This window comes from Leptopilina heterotoma, unplaced genomic scaffold, assembly GCF_015476425.1.
Source record: "Leptopilina heterotoma isolate Lh14 unplaced genomic scaffold, ASM1547642v1 Lhet_256, whole genome shotgun sequence".
Taxonomy (NCBI): Eukaryota; Metazoa; Arthropoda; class Insecta; order Hymenoptera; family Figitidae; genus Leptopilina; species Leptopilina heterotoma.
Genome location: NW_025110968.1, coordinates 744,226 through 771,049, shown reverse-complemented (window position 1 = coordinate 771,049; position 26,824 = coordinate 744,226). Strand labels below are relative to the sequence as shown.

General features: G+C 28.2%; 2 protein-coding genes across 3 annotated transcripts in view; one reads left to right on the top strand and one right to left on the bottom strand.

The window, feature by feature from the left end:
• LOC122503295 (phospholipase DDHD1-like) overlaps positions 1 to 5,339 on the bottom strand; it is a 264,104-nt gene extending 258,765 nt beyond the window's left edge. For both annotated transcript variants that reach the window (XM_043613775.1, XM_043613776.1), the window contains exon 1: positions 4,982 to 5,339. In XM_043613775.1, coding sequence (XP_043469710.1) covers positions 4,982 to 5,054 — 73 coding nt within the window. In that variant the 5' untranslated portion in view covers positions 5,055 to 5,339. The remainder of the gene's footprint in view (positions 1 to 4,981) is intronic.
• A 123-nt stretch (positions 5,340 to 5,462) lies between these two features.
• Positions 5,463 to 26,824, top strand: part of LOC122503296 (PRKR-interacting protein 1 homolog) — a 32,435-nt gene continuing 11,073 nt past the window's right edge. The window contains exon 1 of the mRNA XM_043613777.1: positions 5,463 to 5,828. Within this exon, the coding sequence (XP_043469712.1) occupies positions 5,667 to 5,828 (162 nt within the window). The 5' untranslated portion in view covers positions 5,463 to 5,666. The remainder of the gene's footprint in view (positions 5,829 to 26,824) is intronic.

Below are 26,824 nucleotides of genomic sequence, written 5' to 3'. Positions count from 1 at the left end.
TTTTTAATTCAATTTGTTGTTATATAAATTAAAATTTCTCTTCGTATACGTATTCTTCAATGTATAAAGTGTAATATACGAAATTAGTGAGTATTTTTATAACACACTGAGAGACCTTTGGGTCAGCAGCAGACTTTCGATAGGCTGCTACTGACCATTTTGGTGGTACGCTACAGGACTATACTTTTGGGTTGCTGCGGTACAATTTTGGGCGCGTGACAGTCCAAAAGTTGATTAGCTGCAAACCTATGACGGCATCCCCACTACTTCGGTGAGTTTCTCACCAACATTTTGGACTGTCACGCGCCTAAAATTGTATCGCAGCGCACTAAAATCATAGTGGAGCTGCTATCTCATACGTTGTTCCGCTGCAGTCCAAAAGGTCTCTCAGTGCACTAAATGCGAAATTTAAAGAATTTTTAACGTGTCCCTAGATTTAAAATTTTTTAATGTCATCGTGTCCTCACACACATATTTACCAGTTTTCAAATTGGGATCGCAATTAAAAGTTGTAAAACTATGAAATAAATGAAGTACGATATAAATTTGATAATACGTGAGCATAAAGAAATGTCAAAATCAATTTAAAAATTAGAAAAATGATATTTTGATAATAATAAGAAAAGAGTACATCTTCTTTTTATCATCGTGTTCAAAAGTCTTTTTTTAAGGCGAACATTTTTAAATGGTAATTAGTGTATAAAATCATTTTCTGGTATATATATATATATATATATATATATATATATATATTATTTGTGTAAATGTGCAATTAAAACTAAATTCAAGTTTTCGAATAATAACAAAAATAAAAATTCATGTTCATTATTTTTTGTCATCGTGTCCTGTCCGACATATCTTTTTTTAAGAGTGAAGTCAGTCGTTACACTGAAAAAAAAAGTTCATTGAATCAAGTAAATGCATTTTCTTGACCTAATTTATTTGAAACAAACCCATATTTTCTTATTGGAAGAAATTTATTTTCTTGTGTCAAGTAATTTTGAGCATTGATCAAAGTTATTGAAATAAGAAAATATGGGTTTGACATAAGTAAATATCTTACTGTTTCAAACGAACTGTTTTACATGCGCCAAGTCTCGAAAAAGTATTGAATCAAGAATATTATGTTCTCACGTCAAGTAATTTACCTTGAGTCATTTGGTATCTTGAGTCAAATAATTTTTTTATTTCCTTTAAAGCAACTATTTATTTCATCCAACACCCCTAGTCTTGAGCCAAGAAAATGGGAAGATTAAAAAAAGTTAATAATTGTTTCAACTCAATTAAAAATTATTTTGTTTCAAAGAAATATTAATTGATCTAAGCATTTCTTTTACTTGAAGCATTTCTATATTCTCATGTTTCAAAATCATTAATTTCTTGCGAGAATGTTATATTTTCTGGAATGAAATATTTTATTTATTCAATTTAATTAAGTGTAAGATCTTGAATTAAATCATTCTTTTGTTTCCTTTAAAAAAGTTTTTACTTAATTCAACGCTCATATAATCCTGATTCAAGAAAATACGAAGGTTAATATAAGTAAATATTTGTTTCAAGTTGATTAAAAATTATATTCAATTAATCCCATATTTATTTGAAGAAAGAAATTCATTTTCTTGTGTCAAGTAATTATTAGCATTGAACAGAATTCTTGAATTAACAATTTAGTATTTGTCAGAACTCAATATGTAATTATTTCAACCAAATATTTTACTTTTCCGAAGTACCAAAAAGTATTGAATCTAGAATATCATGTTCTTAAGCGAAATAATAAAGTATTGTCTGGAGAATTCATGTTTCTTGAATCGAATCATTTTATTTATTTGCTTTGAAACTTTTTTTTACTTAACACAATGCCGGTGTTCTTGATCCAAGAAAATATTTTTCTTCAAATGTATATGCAACTTAAATATCAGTTTTTGAAAACTGTCCATTGAGGCTAGGATGGCATAGTTGTAGCGTGACGGCTTCTGGTGCGTGCAACCCAAGTTCAATTCCTCCGACCGTGGAAAATTTTCTTTCAAGGTATATTTGTTGTATTTGTGTTATCAGGGTTGCTACAGAAGTCTGTTTTTAAATTTCCATGACTTTTCCAGGTTTTCCAGTACCAAATCTGATAAATTTCCAGGTCACCTTTTGAACATTATAAATTAGAGCAATTTTTCTGTATTATAAAAATATTCACGTTAGATTATCTCTATTTGATTATTAAAGCACAGACAGGGTGTCTACTGAAAATAAGACTTAAAATTCCAGGACATTCCAGGACAGATTTTTTATTTTTCTAGGACATTTACATGTGTAATATTATTTCATATTACGATTAACATAATTTAAATTAACCTACTTGAACAAAAATATTAATTTTATTATAAAAAGAGTTAAAAATCAATATTATATAATATAGATATCAGATTCTTTAATCAAACGACAAATTAAAATTATTTTTTGATGGATCAAAAAAATTATTTTTTTAAATTTGAGTAAAATTTTTAAATTATTGAAAAAGCAAAAAAAAATAAAAATTTTGCTTTAAAAGCAAAATATGGAAAATTCAAGGATATTTCAGGACATTTCCAGGAATTCCAAGACATCATTTTTTAAAAGAAAAAATGTAGTAAAAAATATTAAGTGGAATAAAATTCCAGGCATTTCAAATTTCCATGACATTTCCAGGTATTCCAGACCTTTTTTAAAAAATCCCTGACTTTTCCAGGTTTTCCAGGTTTTCCAGGTTCTGTAGCAACCCTTTTTTACTGAACTTAAGTAATAATTAAATGTAAATATATATGTAAAATAACAATTATTTAATTATTTAAATAAAAAATATAAATGTTAATTAATTAAATAATAAAAATGTTTGACCTAAGTATTAGAAAAGATGGGGGGGGGGGTAATTTAAGTAAATAATTTACTTGTATTGAGAAAGTATTTTTTTGATTGAAATCTATAAATTTTCTCAAATCAAGAAAATATTTTCTTGGACAGAGAACATACTTTCTTGATTTGATACATAAATGATTTTGAATTAATATAATCTGCATTTCTTACATGCTACTTAATTTCTTGGTCGAATTCCATATTTTCTTGGATCAAGAATATCTGTTCTTCTCACAAAATAAATGTTTTCTTCATTTAAATCTTGAATTACTTGAACGAATGTTACAAAAAATTGAATGAATCAAATAAAATAATTCAATTATCTATATATATTCTTAGAAGAAGAAAATATTCTATTCATTTAATACATTTCATACTTCGTATAAGAAGACTAACTTCTTGGTCGAATTCCATATTTTCTTGGATCAAGAATATCTGTTCTTCTCACAAAATTAATGTTTTCTTCATTTAAATCTTGAATTACTTGAACGAACGTTACAAAAAATTGAATGAATCAAATAAAATAATTCAATTAACTATATATATTCTTAGAACAAGAAAATATTTTATTCATTTAATACATTTCATACTTCGTATAAGAAGACTAACTTCTTGGTCGAATTCCATATTTTCTTGGATCAAGAATATATGTTCTTCTCCCAAATATCCTATGTCAAGAAAATCGTTTTCTTGAATCAATACTTTAATAGTCTTGGCCGTATTCAATCCCACGATTTGCTTCAACCAAGAAAAATTTTCTTGGTTCAATACTTTTTTTTCAGTGTATAAAAGGGAGAAAGAACATTTCTAAAACCTATTCCAATAGATATCAAAAAATATTCTCAGATATTCATATTAAAACGTTTGACACTCTAAATAATATGTTATTATTATTTAATAGGTAAATTCAGTAATTAAATAATTAAAGTAACTAAAAATAAAAAATTAATTATTACTATAAACTTTTTTGAATAATTTCATCATATTGAAATAGATTAAATATGTGATTACTAAAAAAAGATTATTAATCAAATAAGTGTTCCTTGATCTTGCGTTTTATGATTTTTGACATATTTTAGAACATAACTAACAAAACAGACAATTTTTTCAACATTTTAAAGATTTTATTTTCTTTTCAAAATAAAATCACATTTTGTCGATTTTTTATTTTTACCCATAAATTGCAAATTTGTCGTTTCCGTTCACTTGTTTTATGAATTAACCACAATTTTGAAAAATATGCATCTCTTTGTTATTGTAAAATAAGAAGATTGGCACCTATAGAAGAAATAAGTAAGGTATAATGACAGAGTTAAAATTTGTAAAATTATAAAAAGAGGGAAAAATTTTATGTCAAATCAACTGTCAAATCTTAAAAAAAAATTTTCTTTAATTGGCGTTTGCTTGAACTCCAAATTTCGAAATCGCAATTTTGGCAAAAAATCTCTAACTTTAAAGTATTATATTTTCAATATTTATATTAATAAATTGGTTATATCTTAGCCTACTTGACTAAATTTATTGAACTTTAAAATGATCCTAGTTTTATAGATGTTACGTCTATTTTTACAGAAATATTTGAATTTGAAGTGAAGCGAGCATTTAAAAGTAATCAGTGCAAATGTACTAAAACTTTTTTACCCCAGTGTATATAAGAATAGTATTTTATTTATTTTAATTATTAATTGAAACAAAAAGTTAATAAAATCTTAAAAATATGTTATTTCGATTTTAGTTATTTTGAAAAATGTTTATACATATCTTGATATTTTAGTTTATATAATGAATAAAAAAATATATATGTTGTATATTATACGTCTAAAATTATTATTTTATAATAGACTACAAACAGTATAAAAAATTGTACGTACATCGACAAATATTACTGATAGAATATAACATTAACCTAAAGAATTGTTTTTCTTAAGAATTTTCAAATGACACGTTTCATTTGTAAGATTTATTTAGAGATAAAAAAAGAAATAAGCTTTGTTTACAAAATACCTATGGCCACATTTAAAATGCTTGAGCTGTCAAAATATTATAAGCAAAAATGATATAAAATAAATAAGGAAATAAGTAAAAATTGATTTCATACCTTCTGTATTATCATCATCTTCAAGAATCATTTCACTGAATGGATCAACATTTGTTATTAAATTCTTAGTCATTGTCTATAAAAAGCGGTGTGTAATTTTGAAAATGTAAAATACGAAATGAAAAAAGTATGTATAGTCGCTTGAACTCGTTCAAAAACACCAGTGGAATGTTGATTTCAATTATTGTCAACTAATATACATAATTAAAATTTATCTCTCACGTTATCATTTAGAATGTTTCTGACGAACTTTACATTACTTCTCTTTTTTAATAGAAAAAAATATATAAGTACACATAACAGCTTGATATCTTACACATGTAAAAATGAGCAGACTATCTCTAACAGAGCTCGGAAACATTGAGCTCTTGTTATTGTACTCAGGGTTGGGCGATGTTGAAGAAAAGCGATATGCATGCGTCTCGAGTTTTGGGAACCCATTGGAGAAAGGCCTTTATTCCTCTAGAAATAGCAGACGAAATTGCAGTATATCCTGCAGTACTGAGTGTACCATACATTCAAGTTATATGTTTACTTTATTTATTTTGTTATTGATTCTAAGTCTTGTCTCTAGTTGTTGAAAGCAACATTAACGGATTTTATTTATTTTAACTTACAAAATTGTAGTTAAATTAGGTTTAATTTGCTTTTATTGGAAAGAAATATGAAGAAATGAAAATTGTGAATGTTTGCAGTTTTACCTAAACATGTTTTTTTATTTAATACACTTTTAAAAATGTCAAGTACTCCTATGGATGCCAAAGAAACCGAGGAAGAGAAACCGTTTGTTGCAAAATCAACGTCAGACTTACAACGGCTGAAGCTAATGAAACTTATGAAAAATCCTGTATGTTATTATTTTATTTTTATTATTTAACAAAAACTGATATTTATAAAAATTTAGTATAATTTAAATTAATTCAAATTTTTATGTAAAGAGAGGCACAAAATTCAATATTGTAAAAAATGATTAAAAAACCAATGAAAGAATTGACACCAGTAACAAAAAAAATGGTTTATTTATCTCGATATTTCATAAATTATAACTTTTAGTACAATTCTATATAGTTTAAGATAAAACAGTAGATTCAATAAACAAGTTATTTCTTTAATAATTTTTAAATTTTTTAGTATAGGTTATGTGTACATGACAACCCGGTAAGAAGCGTAGTATAGAAAAGAATTCAATTTCTAGAAAATATGCTTGAAAACGAGAATTTTGAATTATTCTGAATACGCGAATTTACCTCGGAGTTCTATATCTCGTCGATCGGGAGATAGAAAAGAATTCAAATTTTCTATTTTTCCTAATGCGCAAAGTTTTATGGTATTGCAAGTTCTTGAAAAAAATATGAAGTTCTATTATTTTGAATTGACTGCTAACGATTCTAGGTAGTCAATTCAAAAGAATAGAATGTTCGACGAGTAAATCTGAAATGTTTATTATTCTCAATTGACTGCATCGAATTTCAGAAGCGCATTAAAAGGAATAGAACTTTTGACAAAGAATTTGAAAAAACCTAATTTTTCTAATTGTCTGTAAGAGCTCCTGTATAGTTATTATCTTAAAATAAAACGCAGTGACAGCGCTATGTTTCGCATCGTGTGAATTTCATTGTAATTTCTGTGCTAAACAGCTAAACTATTAAAATTAAATATTAAAACTAGTGAAAATATGGTTTAAAGACGCAAAGTGCTTACGATAAAATATAAAATGCTCTTATTAAAAGAAATTTTCAAGTGTTAAATGTTTAAGTCAAGTTTTGAAACCTAACCTCACTTTCTAGTGGAATCTTGAGTGGCAGTGAGTTAATTCAGAGGAATATAAATTTCTACTGATTTGCTGTACTTTCTCATTCTTTTGAATGCGCGTTTCATATTTTTCTGAAGTCAATTCAGAATAATAGACTTTTCTGAAATTTTGGTCGTTTCCGTGGAATAGAGCTCCGAGATAAATTCTCCTATTACGAAGAATACAACTTTTGAATTCTTTTCAATTCTTTGCTTCTTACCGGGAAATGAACGGAATATAAACAGAAAATAGGTCAAAAGTTTCAGGTACAATTAAATAATATTTCTGGGTGCTTAATCAAGAAAATACGATAATAGTAACTTATAAAATTGTTTCAGAATATTTGTAACTTTTTTTATATGATCTTTCTTATTTTTAGACACTAATAATATAAATTGGTTATGTAATTATAATCGGTAATTATCCAGATAAGCGGCTTTTACCAATTTTGCTTATTTTTTATTAATTCTTTTTGCAAAAGCTTTTAATAAGCTAGAAAATCAAAAATTAGTTGGGGGAAGACGAAAAAGTTCAAAAATCAAAAAATTCAAAAAAAAATTAGAAAAAAATTTTTTTAAAAATAAATTTAAAATAAAATTAAAAATAAAAAAAAATAAAATGAAATAAATTTAAAATAAATTTACTTTATTAATAATGTATTTAGGAGGATGGAGGCATTAGAATGCATTAGAATGCATTTTAATGCATTCTTTAATTAAATTAGAATGCATTCTAATGCATTCTTAAATTAAATTAGAATGCATTCTAATGCATTCTGATGCCTCCTTCCTTCTAAATACTTTATTGAGGAGGAAGGAGGCATCAGAATGCATTAGAATGCATTTTAATGCATTCATTTCATAAAACAAAAATTTTAATTTTGTTTCCCATCCCTGACTTCCGGTTATGAACTTTTTCGTCTTCCCCCAAGGGGCCGTCCATAAACCACGTGGACACATTTGGGGGGGGGGGTGAATCAAAAGTCCACGTTTGTCCACGAAGGGGAGGGGGGGTGTTAAAGCAAATGTCAACGTGGACAAAATTCTTTTTACAGGAAAATATGAATGTTTACGGAAAATGAGTAAAATTTATGATTTTAATTATTTTTTAAAATGACAATTATAACCCTTCCTGAATTCAATTATTTTCTACAATTTCCACCCAGTAAAAAAAAAGTATTGAAAGAGAGCGAATAGTATTGTCGGTGAGTTTCTGCCAATACGGTTTTCACGCGAAAACGTATTGGCAGAAACTCACCGCCAATACTATTCGCTCTCTTCCAATACTTTTTTTTACTGGGCAACTAAACCTTCGCCTCTAAATCAATTAATTTAAATAATTTTCGGAAATTTCTTCTAAAATTCTGTTATATTTTAAAATTATTTTTGAATTTGATTGATAAATTTTAATTAAAAATTTTTAACATGATTGTTTCCTCTAAAATGTTAAAAATAATTTTAAAATGTTATTTTTTTGTATATATTTGAATTTTTGAAAATATGTAATTGAGAATATTGAATTTTAAAAAATTAGAAGCTAATTTTCATTTTTAAATTTACCTTTAAAGATTTTTTATTCTACAAAAATCCTTTCTTAAAAAAGACATGGAGTGGAAAGGTCGAAAGTATCGAAAAGTATCGAAGTAAAGAATGGGCAATGAGAATGTAGAATCTTAATAGAAGGGTGTTTTTAAAATTGTTTGTACATGTGAAGGTGGCGCTGCAGTCGTATGTTATTTAAAAAGAGCGCGAATATATAAATTTTATTTTTGTTAAGAGAAAGTACTCATAATAAATCTTCTTTTGCATTGTCAAAAAAAACGTCAACATTTCAAATATAAATAAGCAAATTATTAACTGAAAAAATTTGAATATTATTATTAATAAAATAATGGACTTGGACAATGGACATATAAAAACTAGCACCGTAGACGGCCGCTTGCGGCCGTCGGAGGAGCTAGTTGTAACAAAAGACTTGAAATAAATTAATTATTTTCAATTAAATTTTACAAAATTTCAACTATTCAAAAAGATTTGTTTATAGTTATTTTTCACATTATAAAAATCAAAATAACTTGTACTTTTTTTTTTACTAAAAATTGTGGTATTTTGTCGCAATTATTTTAAATGAGTCGAAAAAAGTCACAATTTTCTTAATTTCCCTGACAAAAAATTTTTTCCTAATAATAACACGTGAAGTTGCGGACAATTTATATACAATTTATATACAAAACAGTTTACATAAATTAAAGTTTTTTATTGTTGTTTTCAAATATGTAATGAATCTTATTATGTGTATTTTTTATTAAAATTAAGTTAGCCAAATGGAAAAATTATTTTGTTTTGTTGTTTTCAAGAAAAGGTCGTTGCAGTTTGGGCTCTTGGAAACTGCCCATATTTAATTTTCTAACAATATTTTTACATTCTCATCATATGAGAAAGTATTAGTTTTGGTCGAAAATTGACTTTCGCTAATTTCATGAAATCTCGACGTTTTGGGGTCCCCTGAGTCCGAAAAACATGGTCTAAAAAAAGTGTCTGTCTGTATGTCTGTCTTCGTGTCTGTCTGTAGACACAATGGTGTCGCCACGATAACTTTTGAAAAACTTATTGTATCAACTTGCAACTTTGCAAGTACAAAGTTACTGTTAAAATACAGATCGAGTTCGTTAGCCAGCCATTTTCGTCGAAAACTACACAAACTACAGTACTTTCAAAATTTTAAAAATTCAATTTTTTCAAATTTCAATGTTTTTAACTTTATATTACTTTAGATTAGAAAAATACAAACAACTTTCCTCTACAACATTTTTTCATAGAAAATTAATTATTTTTTTTCTAAGTTTTTGGGTCAGGCTAGCTCAACTGGGTTAAAATTTTTTTATTGATTTTCTAAAATGTTATAACTATTATAAAAACATGTAGTTTACAATAAAACCAACGAACATTTAAAAAAAAAATTTTTTTTTAAACTTTTTTTTTAATTATTATTGAAAATATTGAATTTTTAAATCTACAATCATGCAAATGTTTTTATTTAAAAGAGTGGACAATTTTGTGTAATCATTGTAAATGACATTAATTTATTGTAAACTGCTTTTGAGCTATTAATTTTTTTTATAAATGTTTTAATATTTTATTTATGCAAAAAAATTACAAAAATTAAAAATTTTTAAAAACGGTTAAAATTTTTTTTCATTTTGTTGTAAAGTACAGATTTTTATAAAAGTTTTAACTATTTAGAAAATTAGTGAAATTTTTTTAATGCAGTTGGGCTGGTCTGGCCTTGTTTTAGATTTCAATTTTTGGTTCTATCTTGTTAAAAATGGTTTTTTTGTTATTAATTAGAAAAAAAATTATTAGGATTGTTTTTTATTTTATTAGTTTCAATAGTTTTTTGTTCTGCAGACGTAATTTTTTATTATTTTCTGAGAAATATTATTTTAATTTTAACTGTTTTGTTAATCATTTTTATATTGTTTGAGTTACCTTAAATTAAGTTGTTTAATGTTAATTTTTATCTTTGATTTACTTTTTTTTATCATATAGTGATATCATCATATTTTTCTGTAAAAGAAGTTTGATATTTATTGTAGACGTATATGTAAAATATTTTATTTTGTTTCTTACGTCTTTGGAACATCATTCAAATGACAAGTCTGTTACCAATGAATACGTTTTGTGTCTACAACATCTGAATTTAAGTTTACTGTATTCTAGAGTATAACAAGATTTAAGTCCAGATGTTCATTGCAAAGACATTTTGCTTTCTCTTTAGAATCGTCAAAATAATTTGCTTCCTTCTGGTGTTTTCATAGTTTTTGACAAACGTAAAAATCAATTCCTATTTATGTTCACCAAGAAAATTTGCTTCCTCCTGCGGAGTTTTCATGGTTTGTGATAAACGTAAAGCTCAATTAGATTTACGTATGTTATTCGACGGTTTTGGGACCGCCTAATACGAATATGATGTCAGTGTTTAAAATTTTAAATGGCGGATACAATATTTTGACACAATAAAAACATCGGTATCTGGACATTTTGCAGTTTTTCAAGATTTAAGGGGAAATTTCAGTTCAAATTAGGCAAAAAGAAGGCTTTTTTAGTATATATTATTAAAATAACTATGACATTTATTTAAAAAATTTCTTTTTCATGTAATAAATAATTTATTTAAGAATATGTAAAAAAAAATTTTTTATTTTTATTTCAAAATGACGGTGATATACGCCATTTTCGGTGGTAAGATCGATTCCAAACTTTCTAAAACAGATAAACCAAAAACGAAGTGACATTCTCTTCGTTAGATATTTCTTTAGGTGTGGAACCTCAAAAAAGTGGAATTTTCTTCCCCCACCCCTTTTTTAGAGTACTTTTTCCCCAAAATATGCAAAAAAATGTGTTTTTATTCAGAATTTCTCTTATAAAAATAGGGGAGTTGGAAATTTTCATGTTTTTGAGGTTCCACTTATAGGCATGATGACGCTGAATCAAAAGCCGTTTGATTTTTTAAAATCGCTTCAGAAGAACTCGAGATATCACTCTTACCAGATCAAAAAAAGACATTTTGAGAAAAACGCATTTAAAGTTTTTGTTCATAAGTTTCGAAATTTAAAAAAAAATCATCGGATTTGCTTGAAAATCGTTACTCAGGGGTTTTTGAGGTCGCTAATTACGAATATGGAATCAGATTTTCAAAATTTCAATATGGCGGACATTTTTTTTCAAAATCATTGGCTTTGCTTGAAAATCGTTACGGGGGGTTTTTGGGGTCGCTGATTACGAATATGACATCATTTTTTCAGAATTAAAAATGGCGGATGCAATATGGTAGACAGAAAAATAAATTAAACGAAAAAAAAATTAAAATAAAAAAATTTTCTTTTCCGCCATATTGGATCAGCCATTTTGAATTTTGAAAATTTGATATGTAATTTGTGATCAGCAACACCAAATACATTTTTGTTTGTCTTTTTTAAAAAATGCAAATGAGAAAACATTTAAATCATTCGATTGCTTATCCGCATACAAAAACATCTTTGACATGGCGAAGAATAAGGATGTATAACTTTTGTTTTACTTCAAATTTTGCAATAATATTTTAGGAGAGTATTCTTGACACTATAAGCAATCAGAAAATAAAAACCAAAAAAATCGATTTTTTTGACATTTTGAACTGGAATGTCCCCTTAAGCTACTACTACACTTTAGAAGGCCCTTATAAGACCAAATTTTTAAGATTTTTTTCTTAACGCTTTTATTATAAATACTTAAAAAAACTTTTTGTCTATCTTAGTACATATTTAGAGAATAAAAATAATTGTTTGTTTTTAATTTTTATTTAATATCATAATCTACAGATAGAATCAAATTCGAACTTTCAAAAAGTTAATTGTCTAATGACGGACAGTTCATCTCAAAATTGACAAATCCGAAGCAAAAAATTCAAACTGTTTTTTTAAAAAAGGAAAGTGTCTTGCATATAAATCCACCACCTTTACTGAAAAATCGATTAAAATAAAAAAATAGCATATGTTTCAATATTTTGTTTCAAAATATACCATGTTCGTCATTATTTTTCTAGTCTACAAAAATGTTTTTTTTTTAAATTTTTGACTATTTTTTGGTGAATTCGCATACAGGACAAGCTAAAAAATTAAACGACCTAACATTTAATAAAATGAATTCAATAGATTCAGAGATGAAGTGTCCTCCATTTCAGAAAAGGTTATTCTGAGAAAAACGCGTTTAAAACTTTATGTATCGTTAGAGGCCATCCATAAATTACCTAAAATTTTTTTGGAAATTGAAATCCCTTCATTAACCATTTTTGATCTGCATTGTCGATATGTGGGATCCCCTTAAGTTGTGTCAGAAGTTAGAATTGTCTTGCATTAATATTTTTGATAGAATAATATTGTCCGCAACTTCACGTGTTATTATATTGCACGCAAATTTGAATTAGAATTGTCTTGAACGGAATATTGAGATAGAATTATCTTGCACAATTTTTTTTTAACTTTATATTGCACTTGATTTTCAATTAAAATGATCTTGCTCTGACATTTATGTTAGCATTTTATGAACGGGAGGCGTCGCATTGGTAAAATAGACATTTTTCAATATTTTAATTAAAATCTTTAATATTATGTTATATTTATAAAATTTGTATCCTAGGCTTCAAATTTTATATAGGGATTTTGCTATTCAATGCATATATTTAAAACGAAATTCGAGAATGGCAATTAAAAGTAAACGATATCACTGGTGCCACTACCCTACAGTCGGAAATTTAATTTATGTTAAAATTATAAGATTTATTTACACTGAGAAACCATTGGGTGAGCAGCAGACTTTTGATAGGCTGCTACTGACCATTTTGGTGGAACGCTACAGGACTATACTTTTGGGTTGCTGCTGTACAATTTTGGGCGCGTGACACTCCAAAAGTTGTTCGGCTGCAAACCAAAGACGGCATCCCCACTACTTCGGTGAGCTGCTCACCAACATTTTGGACTGTCACGCGCCCAAAATTGTACCGCAGCGCACCAAAAATATAGTGGAGCTGCTGTCACATACGTTGTTCCGCTACAGTCCCAAAGGTCTCTCATATCACATTCGGGTATGTTGCTCTGAGAATGCTCTTACTCCGAAAAGGAATAGCTGTTAACTTGCTTCAAAACAGTTCAGGTTCCGAGCATAAGCAATTTGTGAGTCCACGATAGAATTCTTAATACTCTGCTCTATGTGAGAATCTGGTTTGTGACGTATTAAAGTATGCACTCTGCCCACGAGTTGAGCGTTGTAAATCGAAGCAAGTAGCGCCGAAATTTCAATTTATATTAATAAGAAACTATTTAGTTGATAAATATTAATACTAAAATATAAATGACTAGCTGTCGTACCCGTCTTCGACGGGTTTTAGTTTCTGCAAATACATTCAATAGTGTGTCTACCAGTCTCGAAAAATGGAAAATAGCGGGGAATTTAATTTGACCGGAAAAAATAATAATTAGCTACCATTAACTATTTCATTAGAAAAAAATATTACCATTTTAAATCAGTGATTGACTTTTTATCATCAAATAATTTATTTTTAATTAATTAAAATGCAGAGAACATGGTTTGTCAATTATTTGTAGAAATTTAATTATTGTATTATAAGTTAACCCAAAATTTCCACCAGTTCTTGGAGTTGTAGTAAAGTCAAATTCGAATTAATTGTACCATAATTGCTAAAATCTAAAATAATACCTACATTGCATGCTGAATTCACAGTTTTCCCCGATTAAATTAAATTCCTGCATATTTCCCGTTTTTTCCAGTTGGTAGAACCCCTGTTAAAAGTATTAGTAAAAACAAAAACCCGTCGAAGAGTATTTTCATAAAATAAGTGAATTTTTGTAGCCACTTGTAGTTTTATTTATTATTAATACTTATCAAGAAAATTTATATTTGATGAGAAAAAATACACCTGGAAAAATTTGGACAAAGCTGGGAAAAACCGGATAGTTTGTGAAACAAAAATAATAATAGACACCCTGTTTAACTTTTGCCTTTGGTGTATTCCACGTCAGTTCAACACAAAAAATTTTATTAGGTTTTGGGATTCGGTTGAAATTGGGTAGATTATATCCTCTGGTGGTAATAAATAAAATCCCCAAGCGATTTTAAAAAATTTCAAAAACTGGCGGACATATTGGATTTTTAATTTTTTTGTACTTTTTTTTGAAAAATATATATCTCTGCTTCTTCTTAACGGATTTTAGTTTATGACCTCTTAAATTTTTCGTATTGAAATATGCTTTTATTTAAAAAATTAAAATTAAAAAAATTATTTAAATTTTTTGTTTAAAAAATTATTTAAATTTTTTGTTTAAAAAATTAATTTAATTTTTTGAAAAGCCATAGAAAAAATATGCTACCTTCAATTTTTATCATTTTTTTACCATTTGTAGCCATAAATGTGTTGAACTTGTCCTGAAATTTTCATCGTGGGACAGCCAGTAGTTTTTGAGAAAAAAAATAAAACGTAAATCCTCGCATAGCGCTGTAGCGCTCAGTTTTAATGCCGCACGATTGTAAATGGAATTTTAATGAAAGTACGAGTTTTTATTAACCCTAGAACTAAAATATGATTTTTTTATAGACTAACGAAAAACTGGGGAGGTTTGGTACCCCAGATTTGAAACAATTGAGGCTCCGGATCTTAAAAGGGCACACGCGCGAACACACGGCAAATAAGTTGGCCCCTGGAGATAAAATTTTGAAGTTGTTCAAAATGAATTTTAAATTATTGTTTCTTGTACAGAATTTTAAGGCGAAACTTTTTTTCTAATAAAAATTTGTTATATAATTTCTCGTTTTCACGTAAATTGAAAAAAACGTGATTTTTTAAGTTAAGAAATTTTAATGAATTTTTGACTTCAACTCGTGACTACTTCGTTAAATATTAATATTTTTCCACGAAATTTACACAGAATATTCTTCAAACTATTCCAAGAGTGAAACAATATTTGGAAATTTAAAAAAAAATTGTATGTCAAGGTAAATAATTATTTAAATAATTTTGTCGGAAAAATGATTCTCCTATTTTCAATTGAAAAAGTTGAGTGACGAATTTTCGTTTTCGGAAAACTTTCAGCGACAAAAATGTTCATTAATATGTTAGGAAGTTTTTTGGAAAATATCTTGCCATTTGATAATAAATTAAAGACAATAGAGCAATTTTAACATCGTCGCGCTCTGCTGTAAAATTGCGGCGTGGCGGCGCACGTGTAGCATGGCCGCCATTACAAGACCAATGCATATAGTTAGACATTGTTTACGTTTACAGCAGAGCGCGACAATGTTAAAATTGCTCTATTAACTTTAATTTATTATCAAATGGCGAGATATTTTCCAAAAAACTTCCTAACATATTAATGAACATTTTTGTCGCTGAAAGTTTTCCGAAAACGAAAATTCATCACTCAACTTTTTCAATTGAAAATAGGAGAATCATTTTTCCGACAAAATTATTTAAATAATTATTTACTTTGACATACAATTTTTTTTTAAATTTCCAAATATTGTTTCACTCTTGGAATAGTTTGAAGAATATTCTGTGTAAATTTCGTGGAAAAATATTAATATTTAACGAAGTAGTCACGAGTTGAAGTCAAAAATTCATTAAAATTTCTTAACTTAAAAAATCACGTTTTTTTCAATTTACGTGAAAACGAGAAATTATATAAAAAATTTTTATTAGAAAAAAAGTTTCGCCTTAAAATTCTGTACAAGAAACAATAATTTAAAATTCATTTTGAACAACTTCAAAATTTTATCTCCAGGGGCCAACTTATTTGCCGTGTGTTCGCGCGTGTGCCCTTTTAAGATCCGGAGCCTCAATTGTAAAAGGTTACCTTTTTTGTAATTTTTTTAATTTGTCAACAATGTGGCTAATTTAAAAAAATTAAACGGATTTTAAAAGGTAAATAAAGAAAAACTGTAAGACCTCGGAAACTCCCCCGTAAAAAATAGAAACCTCCTTTGTAATAAATGATTTTTATTCTATTTTAAAATCATTTAACATTTGTATATATTGTAAATAATATTTAAATTTTCAAGTTGCCTTAATCAAAATAAAATTGTCTCTATTTACCTTTTAAAATCCGTTTAATTTTTTCAAATTAGCCACATTGTTGACAAATTAAAAAAATTACAAAAAAGGTAACCTTTTACAATTGTTTCAAATCTGGGGTACCAAACCTCCCCAGTTTTTCGTTAGACTATAAAAAAATCATATTTTAGTTCTAGGGTTAATAAAAACTCGTACTTTCATTAAAATTCCATTTACAATCGTGCGGCATTAAAACTGAGCGCTACAGCGTTATGCGAGGATTTACGTTTTATTTTTTTTCTCAAAAACTACTGGCTGTCCCACGATGAAAAATTCAGGACAAGTTCAACACATTTATGGCTACAAATGGTAAAAAAATGATAAAAATTGAAGGTAGCATATTTTTTCTATGGCTTTTCAAAAAATTAAATTAATTTTTTAAACAAAAAATTTAAATAATTTTTTTAATTTTAATTTTTTAAATAAAAGCATATTTCAATACGAACAATTTAAGAGGTCATAAACTAAAATCCGTTAAGAAGAAGCAGAGATATATATTTTTCAAAAAAAAGTACAAAAAAATTAAAAATCCAATATGTCCGCCAGTTTTTGAAATTTTTTAAAATCGCTTGGGGATTTTATTTATTACCACCAGACGATATAATCTACCCAATTTCAACCGAATCCCAAAACCTAATAAAATTTTTTGTGTTGAACTGACGTGGAATACACCCTTTACAATGCTCAAAACATCCCTAAAAGTTAAATCTAGAACTAAAATAACTAAACTTTTTACTATCTAAGTTTTTCCCAGTAGCATAATGCAAGTATCGTATCACAGGTATATTCTTGAATTCCTGCAGTATCAATTTTATCATAAAAATCTCCATTTTTAATATTTTCGAAATTTTTGCAATTGAAAAATTTTTTATTAATTGGATAAACAAATAATTCTAAATTGCATTATTTTGACGTCAAAAATTTATCAGAGGCTCCAAAAATACTACTGAATTAAGCTTTATAGCCAGGGCCGCCAAGCTGTAATGTAAGTAACCAATATACTGTATAGTTCGTCGCCCCTGGGATGGAGGCGCTTCTGTCGCCACTCACACATAAGAAATATGTGTAACGATAGAGCGGGGCTTATGTAGTAGTGTGTAAACAAAATTTTTAACCTTTATTATAATCGTTTGTTTAGTAAAAAATATTAAATATACATCATTTGAAAACGTTTCACTGAAAAAAATTAAAAAGAAAATACTATATGAAGGGAAAAATGAGAACAATTTTTGTTAGTCTATGTAAGTATTCCTTAGGAAAATATTTCAATTTTTTTATGCTGGCATTTTGACAGTAAGCAATCTCTTAATTATTAAAAGATAATTTATGTTATTCTGTTAAAATTTTGTTAATCAATCACTGTTATATATTAAATTTGTTATATTTATTACTAATATTATTATTAAATGATAGAAATACAAAGACTAAGGAAAATGAAAATGTAAACTGACAGTTATAATGCCGGTATATGTTTGCAAAAAATTAAAATATTTACTTAAGCAATACTGATAGAATAGAACAAAGTCATTTTCACCCTTCTATTCACATTAAATTTGTTCAATAAAACGTGTTCAAATGATGTATTTTAAATATTTTTTACTTAACAAACGATTATAATAAAGGTTAAAAATTTTGTTTACACACTACTACATAAGCCCCGCTCTATCTTTACACATATTTCTTATGTGTGAGTGGCGACAGAAGCGCCTCCATCCCAGGGGCGACGAACTTTACAGTATATTGGTTACTTACATTACAGCTTGGCGGCCCTGGGCAATAGAAAGGTCGTGGGCTCGTATCGCACCATGCTACTGTTTTTTCTGAGTTCTTTGATAATTTTGAAATTATTAATTAATTTCGAAAATATTTTTCAAATTAAGCAGGTTTCTGTATTAGGGCAGCTGTGCTGTCGATACATTGAAGCCCATGAGCTTATCGAGATTTATTTAAGATATTTAATTTATTTGTGTAGATTGATTCGGGAAAATTGTTAACTTCTTTCAAATTTAATATTTTTGTTATAGTTAATCAAAGACTATAAAATTTATATGGGTGACTTCATTTAAAAGGGAATATTGCTGTCCCCCACTTCAAAAATTGACTTGTAGGCTTGTTTTTGCCAATATGAAGCTTTTTCGCGGTAGTTAGTGATGTAATAAATTTATTCTCCAAGTTTGATACCAATTGACAAAATAGAAAACGAGATAACCCATTAGAAACAGGCAAAAATAGGCAGAAATGTCATTACTGTCCCTGTCCCTGGGCTACTTCTGTAAGTTTCAAACGTTCATACTGTTCTCACATGTTCACTGAAACTTGAAAAAAAATTCTGATGGCTTTGTCTACCCTCTAGTCTGATAATTCGAAGCATTTTGACAAAATTTTTTAATTTTTGTACGCAAATAAAAATCCCGAACAGATGTCCCTCGCTTTTTAAATTTCATCTTGGAAAAAATATGCTTACCTTTGAAGTCTCTTTACAATTTTTTAATCTCACGTATTGGTTTCAGAGTTAAATTTTCTAAAATATTGATTTATAATCTCGAAAATAAAAAAAAATTGGCTCCCTTCGGTTTACTGTTATAATTTGAATGTGATATCTATACGCATGTGTTCGAATTTATGTGTGTATGTGGATATCTATCAACAATTATACGTCAATATTTGAAGACGACATTATTTGTGCAGTATCAAAACCGACAAAGTTGAAAAAGAACAATTTGTTCTTTCTTAAAAATTACGATAAAGTTCTCAAAAACATGCGTCAAATTTAAATTTCTTTTCTGAAAGCAAAATATTTCTTAATTGTTTATGTCTGATTTGTTATTTTTTATTTTAAATTAATGTTAATTACAATAAAATAAATTCTATAATACTCGTTTGCTTTAATTTAACATAGTTCATATCCAAATGTCATTACTGTCCCTCGGTTCAGTTGATGATTTTTGCCCTCGTGATGAAAAATTTTACTGGAAAAAAGGAAAAGTTTGTTTTGTTACGTCTAGTGGGAGGTTATTGAAGAGTTATCATGTAGTTTTGATTAGAAAAGTGTGGATTTTAATACTCTAGCAGAATTTTGAAAGCAGAATCTGAAGTTTTAGAGTCAATTTCTGTCTGCTTCTGTACTTTTCTACTGTTCTACTTGCATACACATAAAAAATCTGTGAAATTATTGTCTGCTCATATCTTTAAAATATGATGAATAATTATTTTGTAATATTCAAGATTATAGATTCTCAATAAAGGTTAATTTGTCAAGGTAAAAATAGGCAGAAAATTGACGGTTTTCTGCCAGAAAATCATTTTTTTTACAAAGTTGTTGTCATGTTATGCTCAGTGAATATTATTTCCGTAATTTTAAATATATAAATAACCCGAAAATAATATTGACAACCCCTTAATTGAAAATTGTGATTCCAACATTCCACGGAGGCAGAATTCCCTTTTATTTGAAGTCACCCATATATATGTTTATAACCTCAAAATTTTAAACGATTGAATTTTCTTTTAAAATGACAGGTTAATGCTTGCACAAGTTATTCTCATTTTACAATAAATTTTTTTAAAAGTGTTGGAAATTTGAAAAAGAAGTCTCTGAAATTTGTAGGTTAAATGAGACTTCCGATTATCGCCAAATAGGAGAACGTCAGTGACTGGTTTGAAAGACCTGAAATAGGTAAACAAACATTTTCCATCAAAGTTTTCTCTGAACACAGGCACTTTTTACAAAATCTGCTTACATACACTGAATAAGCGTCTTCTAAATTATAATAACCGAAAAGATTGTTTAAATCCATGCGTAAACGTTATTGTAAAATGAAAAATTGATAAGTAATGTAATGCAAAGAATATGACAGCTCGGCCATTGTGCTTGCTCTGCATACTTCTGCCCTCTTCTGGCGATTGGCAATAATCTCTGATGGTATAACCCCAACCAACCATTTTTAACATCAAATATTGTTACCTGTACAATCAGATTTCAATAATCTTCTGATAGTAAATACTTCAATCTAGATAGCTGTCTGTATAGGTAGCATTAAAGATGGTCACCCTAACCATCATTATGTTACCCACTACCATAAATTTCTCTCCGTGTATACACATGAAAGAAATACAGTCAACTCTCGATAAGACAAACTCGAAGGGAGACCAAAAAAACTTTGAGTCATCGAAAAGTTTGAGTTATCAAATGTTAATAATGCTTATAAGGAATGAACGGGGCCCACAGTGGTCTGAAACTCGAATCTAGGTGGACAAAACTTTTTTCTCAAAATTTCTTGGATGAATTTACTTGAAATTAGTTACTCGGAGGTTTTTTACGTTGCTGATTACGAATCTGAGGTCAGTTTTTAAAAATTCAAAATGGCGGATCCAATATGGCGGACATGGATGTTAAAAATGTAGTGGATTCTATTAAAACATTGTATATAGGGGTTTTCGGGGTCGCTGATTACAAATATAAAGTCAGTTTTTAATTATTCAAAATGGTGGATCCAATATGGATGCTGTGTGTCGCTCAATAAATAATATCTCGGCAGAGGTCGGCAGGCTTGAGTTATAGTATCTTAAATTTTGTAATATACAAATACTGTAAATACTTACCTTCATTGGTGCTTTTTTAATATCAGAATTAAAAATAGAGGGATATGTATTACAAAACCTAACAGCCAGTAAAACCAACTGCAAAATTCATTTGAACATTATTTAAATAATAACATTTATAAGGTAACTTGCCGCAAATAATTCAAGGTGTGAGTTTTACGTCAAAATCAACTATACTCGAAACTGACAAGGTTAAACCTGCGATACAGCAATAAAAACAATTTTTAATGGATGAATTATCTTAATCAAACAAAATAGATATCATAAATCATAAAATGACAACAACAAAAAATATTTGAATACTTCGATTTTCTGACATTTGGCCAGCTAGAATCGGCTCTCAGACCACTGTGGGGCCCAAGAATTACTTTGACTTACCGAAAAATTTGAGTTATCGCGCTTTGTCTTATCGAGAGTTGACTGTAATTGTAATTTTTAAACAGTATTCATTAAAAAGATTTTCTTAAGTGTCCGACTACTGTCTGGTTTACCCTATTTGCATTAAATTTTTGAATTAAATAATTTACTTGATGCGATGATTTTGCCTGATTTTCAGGCATTATATTTCAGTACAACTGAATATTTTATTCAGTTGTCAGATTTTCAAAACATTACAGCCCAGTTGATAAACCCTTTTTATCAACTGTCAGAGACACAGATTAGATTCAGCCCAGACGAAAAACCATTGTTTTCCGAACTGTCAGAGAACATGACAGTTTCTTATCGTAAACTAGACAACAACTTCACAGAAACTATAAACTAAACTGCTAAATAGTGAAAACCAAGAACCAAACAAAACCAAACCAAACGGCAAAAGAAACACATCCCAACACCAAATTAAAACTAATAAAATAAAGGATTATAACTAAATTTTTATCTCCATCAAGAACAGCACCAGTGGTACATAAATTAAGCGCCTTAAGTTTCTTATTTTTTCTTTGAAAATGTTAAGGCTTCATCTTCTTCTTAAATGACTAGACTTGGCCAACTGTCAGAACAACACAAAATAGAAAAATAAGAATTAAAAAGTGTCCATAATTTGAGTTAACGTGAATAAAACAATGGCGTCAGACGCGATACGGAAACTTGAATAACTATGGCGACTATGGCGATAAATGAGCACGTGTTGGAACTTGAGATATGATTTAAATATTTTATTCAAATATAAATATGAATTCATTTAAGTTTAAAAAGTTTGTTTAAAATTATTTTATTCTGAATGCGTAAATTTAGACACTTTATAATAGGTAAATTAAATTCTGAGAACTATAGACATTGCGAGGTGAATTCTCACTTAAAGGCACTTCCTTTAAGGATTGACTTAGTTTTGATACCTGCGTTTACTTACATTTAAGATAATTTACCTAGATCCGGCATGACTCCTGGTGGCATGTTGACTAACTAGAAAATTCCATTAGTAAGAAAAGGATGAAGTCTATTCTTTTCTTACTAATAGGATTTTTTGGTTAGTCCAGATGACACCGATTTTCAAAATTGTTCTTTTGTTTGAAAGGGGAAAATCACACCTTTTTAACCGTGTAATTCTCGTTTAATGAAAATAAAAGTTGCCAAAACCGCGGTTGAAAATATTTGCGATTTATCGATTTTCATTCCATTTTTTCAACTTTAACGAGGTTTTTAGAATAGTATTCGAATTTACAGATTTTTTTCATAATAATTTCTTGAAAGTATACTTAATTCTACGTAAAATCAGCATTATTGAAAAAAAATTTAATACAAATTGAGGGAGATACGTGAATTTTAAGATTTTAAAATTTTTTCGCTAAATTTACAAATATTTCAATTTTGTTGTGGAAGTTACGTCAGGGCACTTTAAATTTTGTATTCACTAAATTTTATTTGTTAACTAAAACGGCATGCATGTTAAACTTGTTTTTGATAGTTACGAGTAATTCTTTACATGAATACACAAAAAACGGTTTTTTGCCCCTAAAATTAAATTTTGGGGGTGTTTGGGAAATTTTTCACACATCATTGTTCATAGTTTTACTAGACCTACAACTACTACTAGGTCTCTATAAAAGTGCAAGCAACTTTTTTTATTTTGTCACACTGTGTTATCTTAGCTTACATACAATTCAAACAATTTATTGTTTTGGTTATCACTTACAAAAACATTATATTTCAAATTTACGTGTCAGATATATGCTCTTTAAATCTGAATAAGTGCATAAGCACTTATTCATGTTTCAAAACTCTTCCTCGTAAAAAATAAGTGCATATACACATAAAATAAGTGAAATTTCACTTATGAATTAAAATTTCTTCGAAAAGGAACTTTCGCGAATTGATATTTTTCCGAAATTTTTTTTACGAATTATCATTTTTCCGAACTGACACTTTTGCGAATTGACCAATATGGGCTGGTGCTTGGGATGTAACGGGTTCGCCAAGTATCGGTTGTTAATATTGGTCCAATATTGGCCAAATATTGGCAACCAAGAGAAATTTTTTTTTTTTGAATAAATTTTTTTAATTGAATAATAATAATAAATTAATGTTTATAATTATTTTGTTTAATATATTTATTTAATTATTTATTTGTAATAATTTATATAAATAATAAATTATTTATAAATTATAATTATTTTAGAATGCAGCAGCTATTAGGAAATAGCATTCTGCAAAAAATTCTATCATTGAAAAATCAATGATAGGCGAGAAATATCCGCATTCCGCATTTATTAAAAAAAATTTTTTTTTCTTCACGGAGAGAAAAAAAAAGTAAATGCGAAACAGCCGTTCAACTTGAGGTTAAGCACGCTGCTTACTTTCGAGGGGAGAACGGTTCTCCTTTTTGGGGGACAAATGTCTAACGCAGAATTCACTTCAAATATCTTATGGTAATAGTAAAACTCACAAGAAACAAACATTGACTCTAAAAACCCCGAGTACTTTTTTGTAAGATTTATTGAATCCTTAAATTTCGTCCGCCATACTCGTATGTGTTTTTTAGACATGTGTACTTGAAGTATTCTTAAATATTGTTAGACATATAAAACACGGTGAGTCGGTCGGTCGTTCTGCAACTTAATATAATAGAATGGATATCAACTCGCGAGAACTCACTGTAATGTAATAATTGCACAAAATTCGGAGCTATAGCTATATATTTTTTTCTATAGAAAATTTTTATCGATAACACTTGGCGAATTTTTACTCATATTATATGCAAATATACTTTATGCATATAATATTAAAAGTTTCATTCCAATATTAAATCTTATATGCCATCGTTACAACGTGTTTATATTAGAATGTCAAAGGCACACAAAAAGAAAAAATTTCGAGTGCGAAGAGTCCCATATGGTGGATTCTCTTCCTTAGGGTGTATCTAAAGAGAAAAAAGTAGTCGGACCAAAAGTTTGGTGCCGGTATTTTTTTACACGCCTCGTAAAATGGTAAAGTCTGATAAATTTATTTGCATGGGAATTTATTTACTTTTTATATCTTAAACAGGCTTTTCGCATATTTTTACTATTGATTTTAATTCCGTGACTCTAATTACATAAAAATTGAATACATAAAAGAAATTAAAAATGGTGGATACAAAATAGCGGGTTTTTTAAAAAAAATTGTTCGGATTTTCTTGAAAATCGATGCTCGGGGGTTTTCGGGGTCGCTAATTACGAATTTGAAGTTGGTTGTTAAAAATTAAAAATGGCGGACCCAATATGGACCCAATATAATATTAATCAGATTCACTCGACAATCATTACTCTGAGGTTTTCGGGGTCGTTGAAAACGAATATAATGTCGGTTTTAAATGATGATGATCCATTTGCAACAAAAGCCAAAACACCTAAAGTTTGGTCACAGGAAAAATTGAATGATGTAATAAGAAATCTAGGACTGTCAAAAGATGGAGCTGAATATTTACCAGCTATGATGAAACGAGATAATTTAGTTGCAAGTAATGTTACGTCATCCACTTATCGAAACAGACATAGATTATTTCTATGTCTTGAGTACCTTACCCTCTTGGTTTCAAATGATCTCCGGAGAGGAGCCCTTTTTTTCCTCTTTGAATTTTTGGCCTCTAGTATGTCTCTTTTTAGCGTCCAACAGTAGTCTGCTAACATGTTTTTATTCCATTTTCCTTGGTAGCGTTTTTCCATGTCCTTTATATCTTGGTGAAATCTCTCGCCTTGTTCCTCGCTGAAATCACCAAGATTTTCGGGGAACTCATCAATATGGGAATCTAAAAAGTGGACCTTATAACTCATTAAGCAACCTAATCGTTTTTAATTGTCCACCATTTTTGCCACAATTTCTCTATATTTGTCGCTTTTTTTGTTTCCCACACCGAAAAAACGTAAATCTGAATTTAAGAATACCATCTTGGCTCCTATTTAAGAATATTGTATACTTGAATTAAATATATACTATTTTTAAAATAAGTATATATACTCAATATCAGAAATATATTTTAAGAGTATATTCCTCTTAAAATTATTTTTCTAATATTAAGAATATATTCTTATTTTAAAAATTGTATATACTTAATTTAAGTATACAATACAGTGGAACCTCGATTATCCGAACTAACCTAGGCAAGGCCGGGTTCGGATAATCGAAAGTTCGGATAATAGAGATTTTAATTTTGTTTATATACAGTGGGACCTCGATTATCAGAACCTCTGTTATCCGAACTCTCTATGTTTTATTAATATATTATTATGAATTAATATATATTTACGTATATATACTTATGTATATTTAAAAAAGTGGATTAAATGAAATATATATAATTCAACTGTCGATTTTTTACTTTAATTATATTTAAAAAATTAAAATCTCTATTATCCGAACTTTCGATTATCCGAACCCGTCCTTGCCTAGGTTAGTTCGGATAATCGAGGTTCCACTGTAATTAAAGTAAAAAAATCGACAGTTGAATTATATATATTTCATTTAATCCATTTTTAAAATATACATAAGTATATATTCGTAAATATATATTAATTCATAATAATATGTGACGCGACACGAGAAAAGGGACCTATCGTTAAAAAAATCGATTTTGAGATTATGGTGCTATTCGATAGATTATTCTTTGCTCTTTCACGTGAAAAAATCAAAAGTTGAAAAACTTAAATAGTGTTAATAATATAAAGCTCGAAAGTTAAGCATGTACGCGTAAATACACGGGTTTTCTGCGCATGGCGTCGCTTTAAACGCTCTCCCTGTAAAATTCTCTTTTGCGGCGATAGGTCCCTTTTCTCGTGTCGCGTCACATATATTAATAAAACATAGATTTAGAATTTTTAAAGATTTTTCTGGCATAAATTTCGTTATTTTCCTTTGAAAGATTCGGGAGGCCAAAAAAAAGTTCGGATAATAGAAGTTCGGATAAAATGATTTTCGGTTCGGATAATCGAGGTTCCACTGTATTCTTAAATAGGAGCCAAGATGGTATTCTTAAATTCAGATTTACATTTTTTCGGTGCAGGAATTCTAGACAAACTTGTTTGAAGCTTAACCAGACAGCTTTTTCTTTAGGTTTCACTTTTAGAACAAATTGTTTGTCGTATAATAATTTTCGTATCTGAGGAAAAAATTCAATTGTTGTTATAAACAATTGAAGTTTTTAGTATACAATTGCACTGTATAGAGTTAAACGTAATTAATTTTTAAAAACTTATTTGTATAGAGTTGAACTGTGCACAATTAACGCGTATTTAATTAAACTGTGTAGTAGTTAAAATTAAACTTTTTCAAAATTCGTTTGTATAGAGTTGAACTGTATACAGTTAAACTAATCTAAA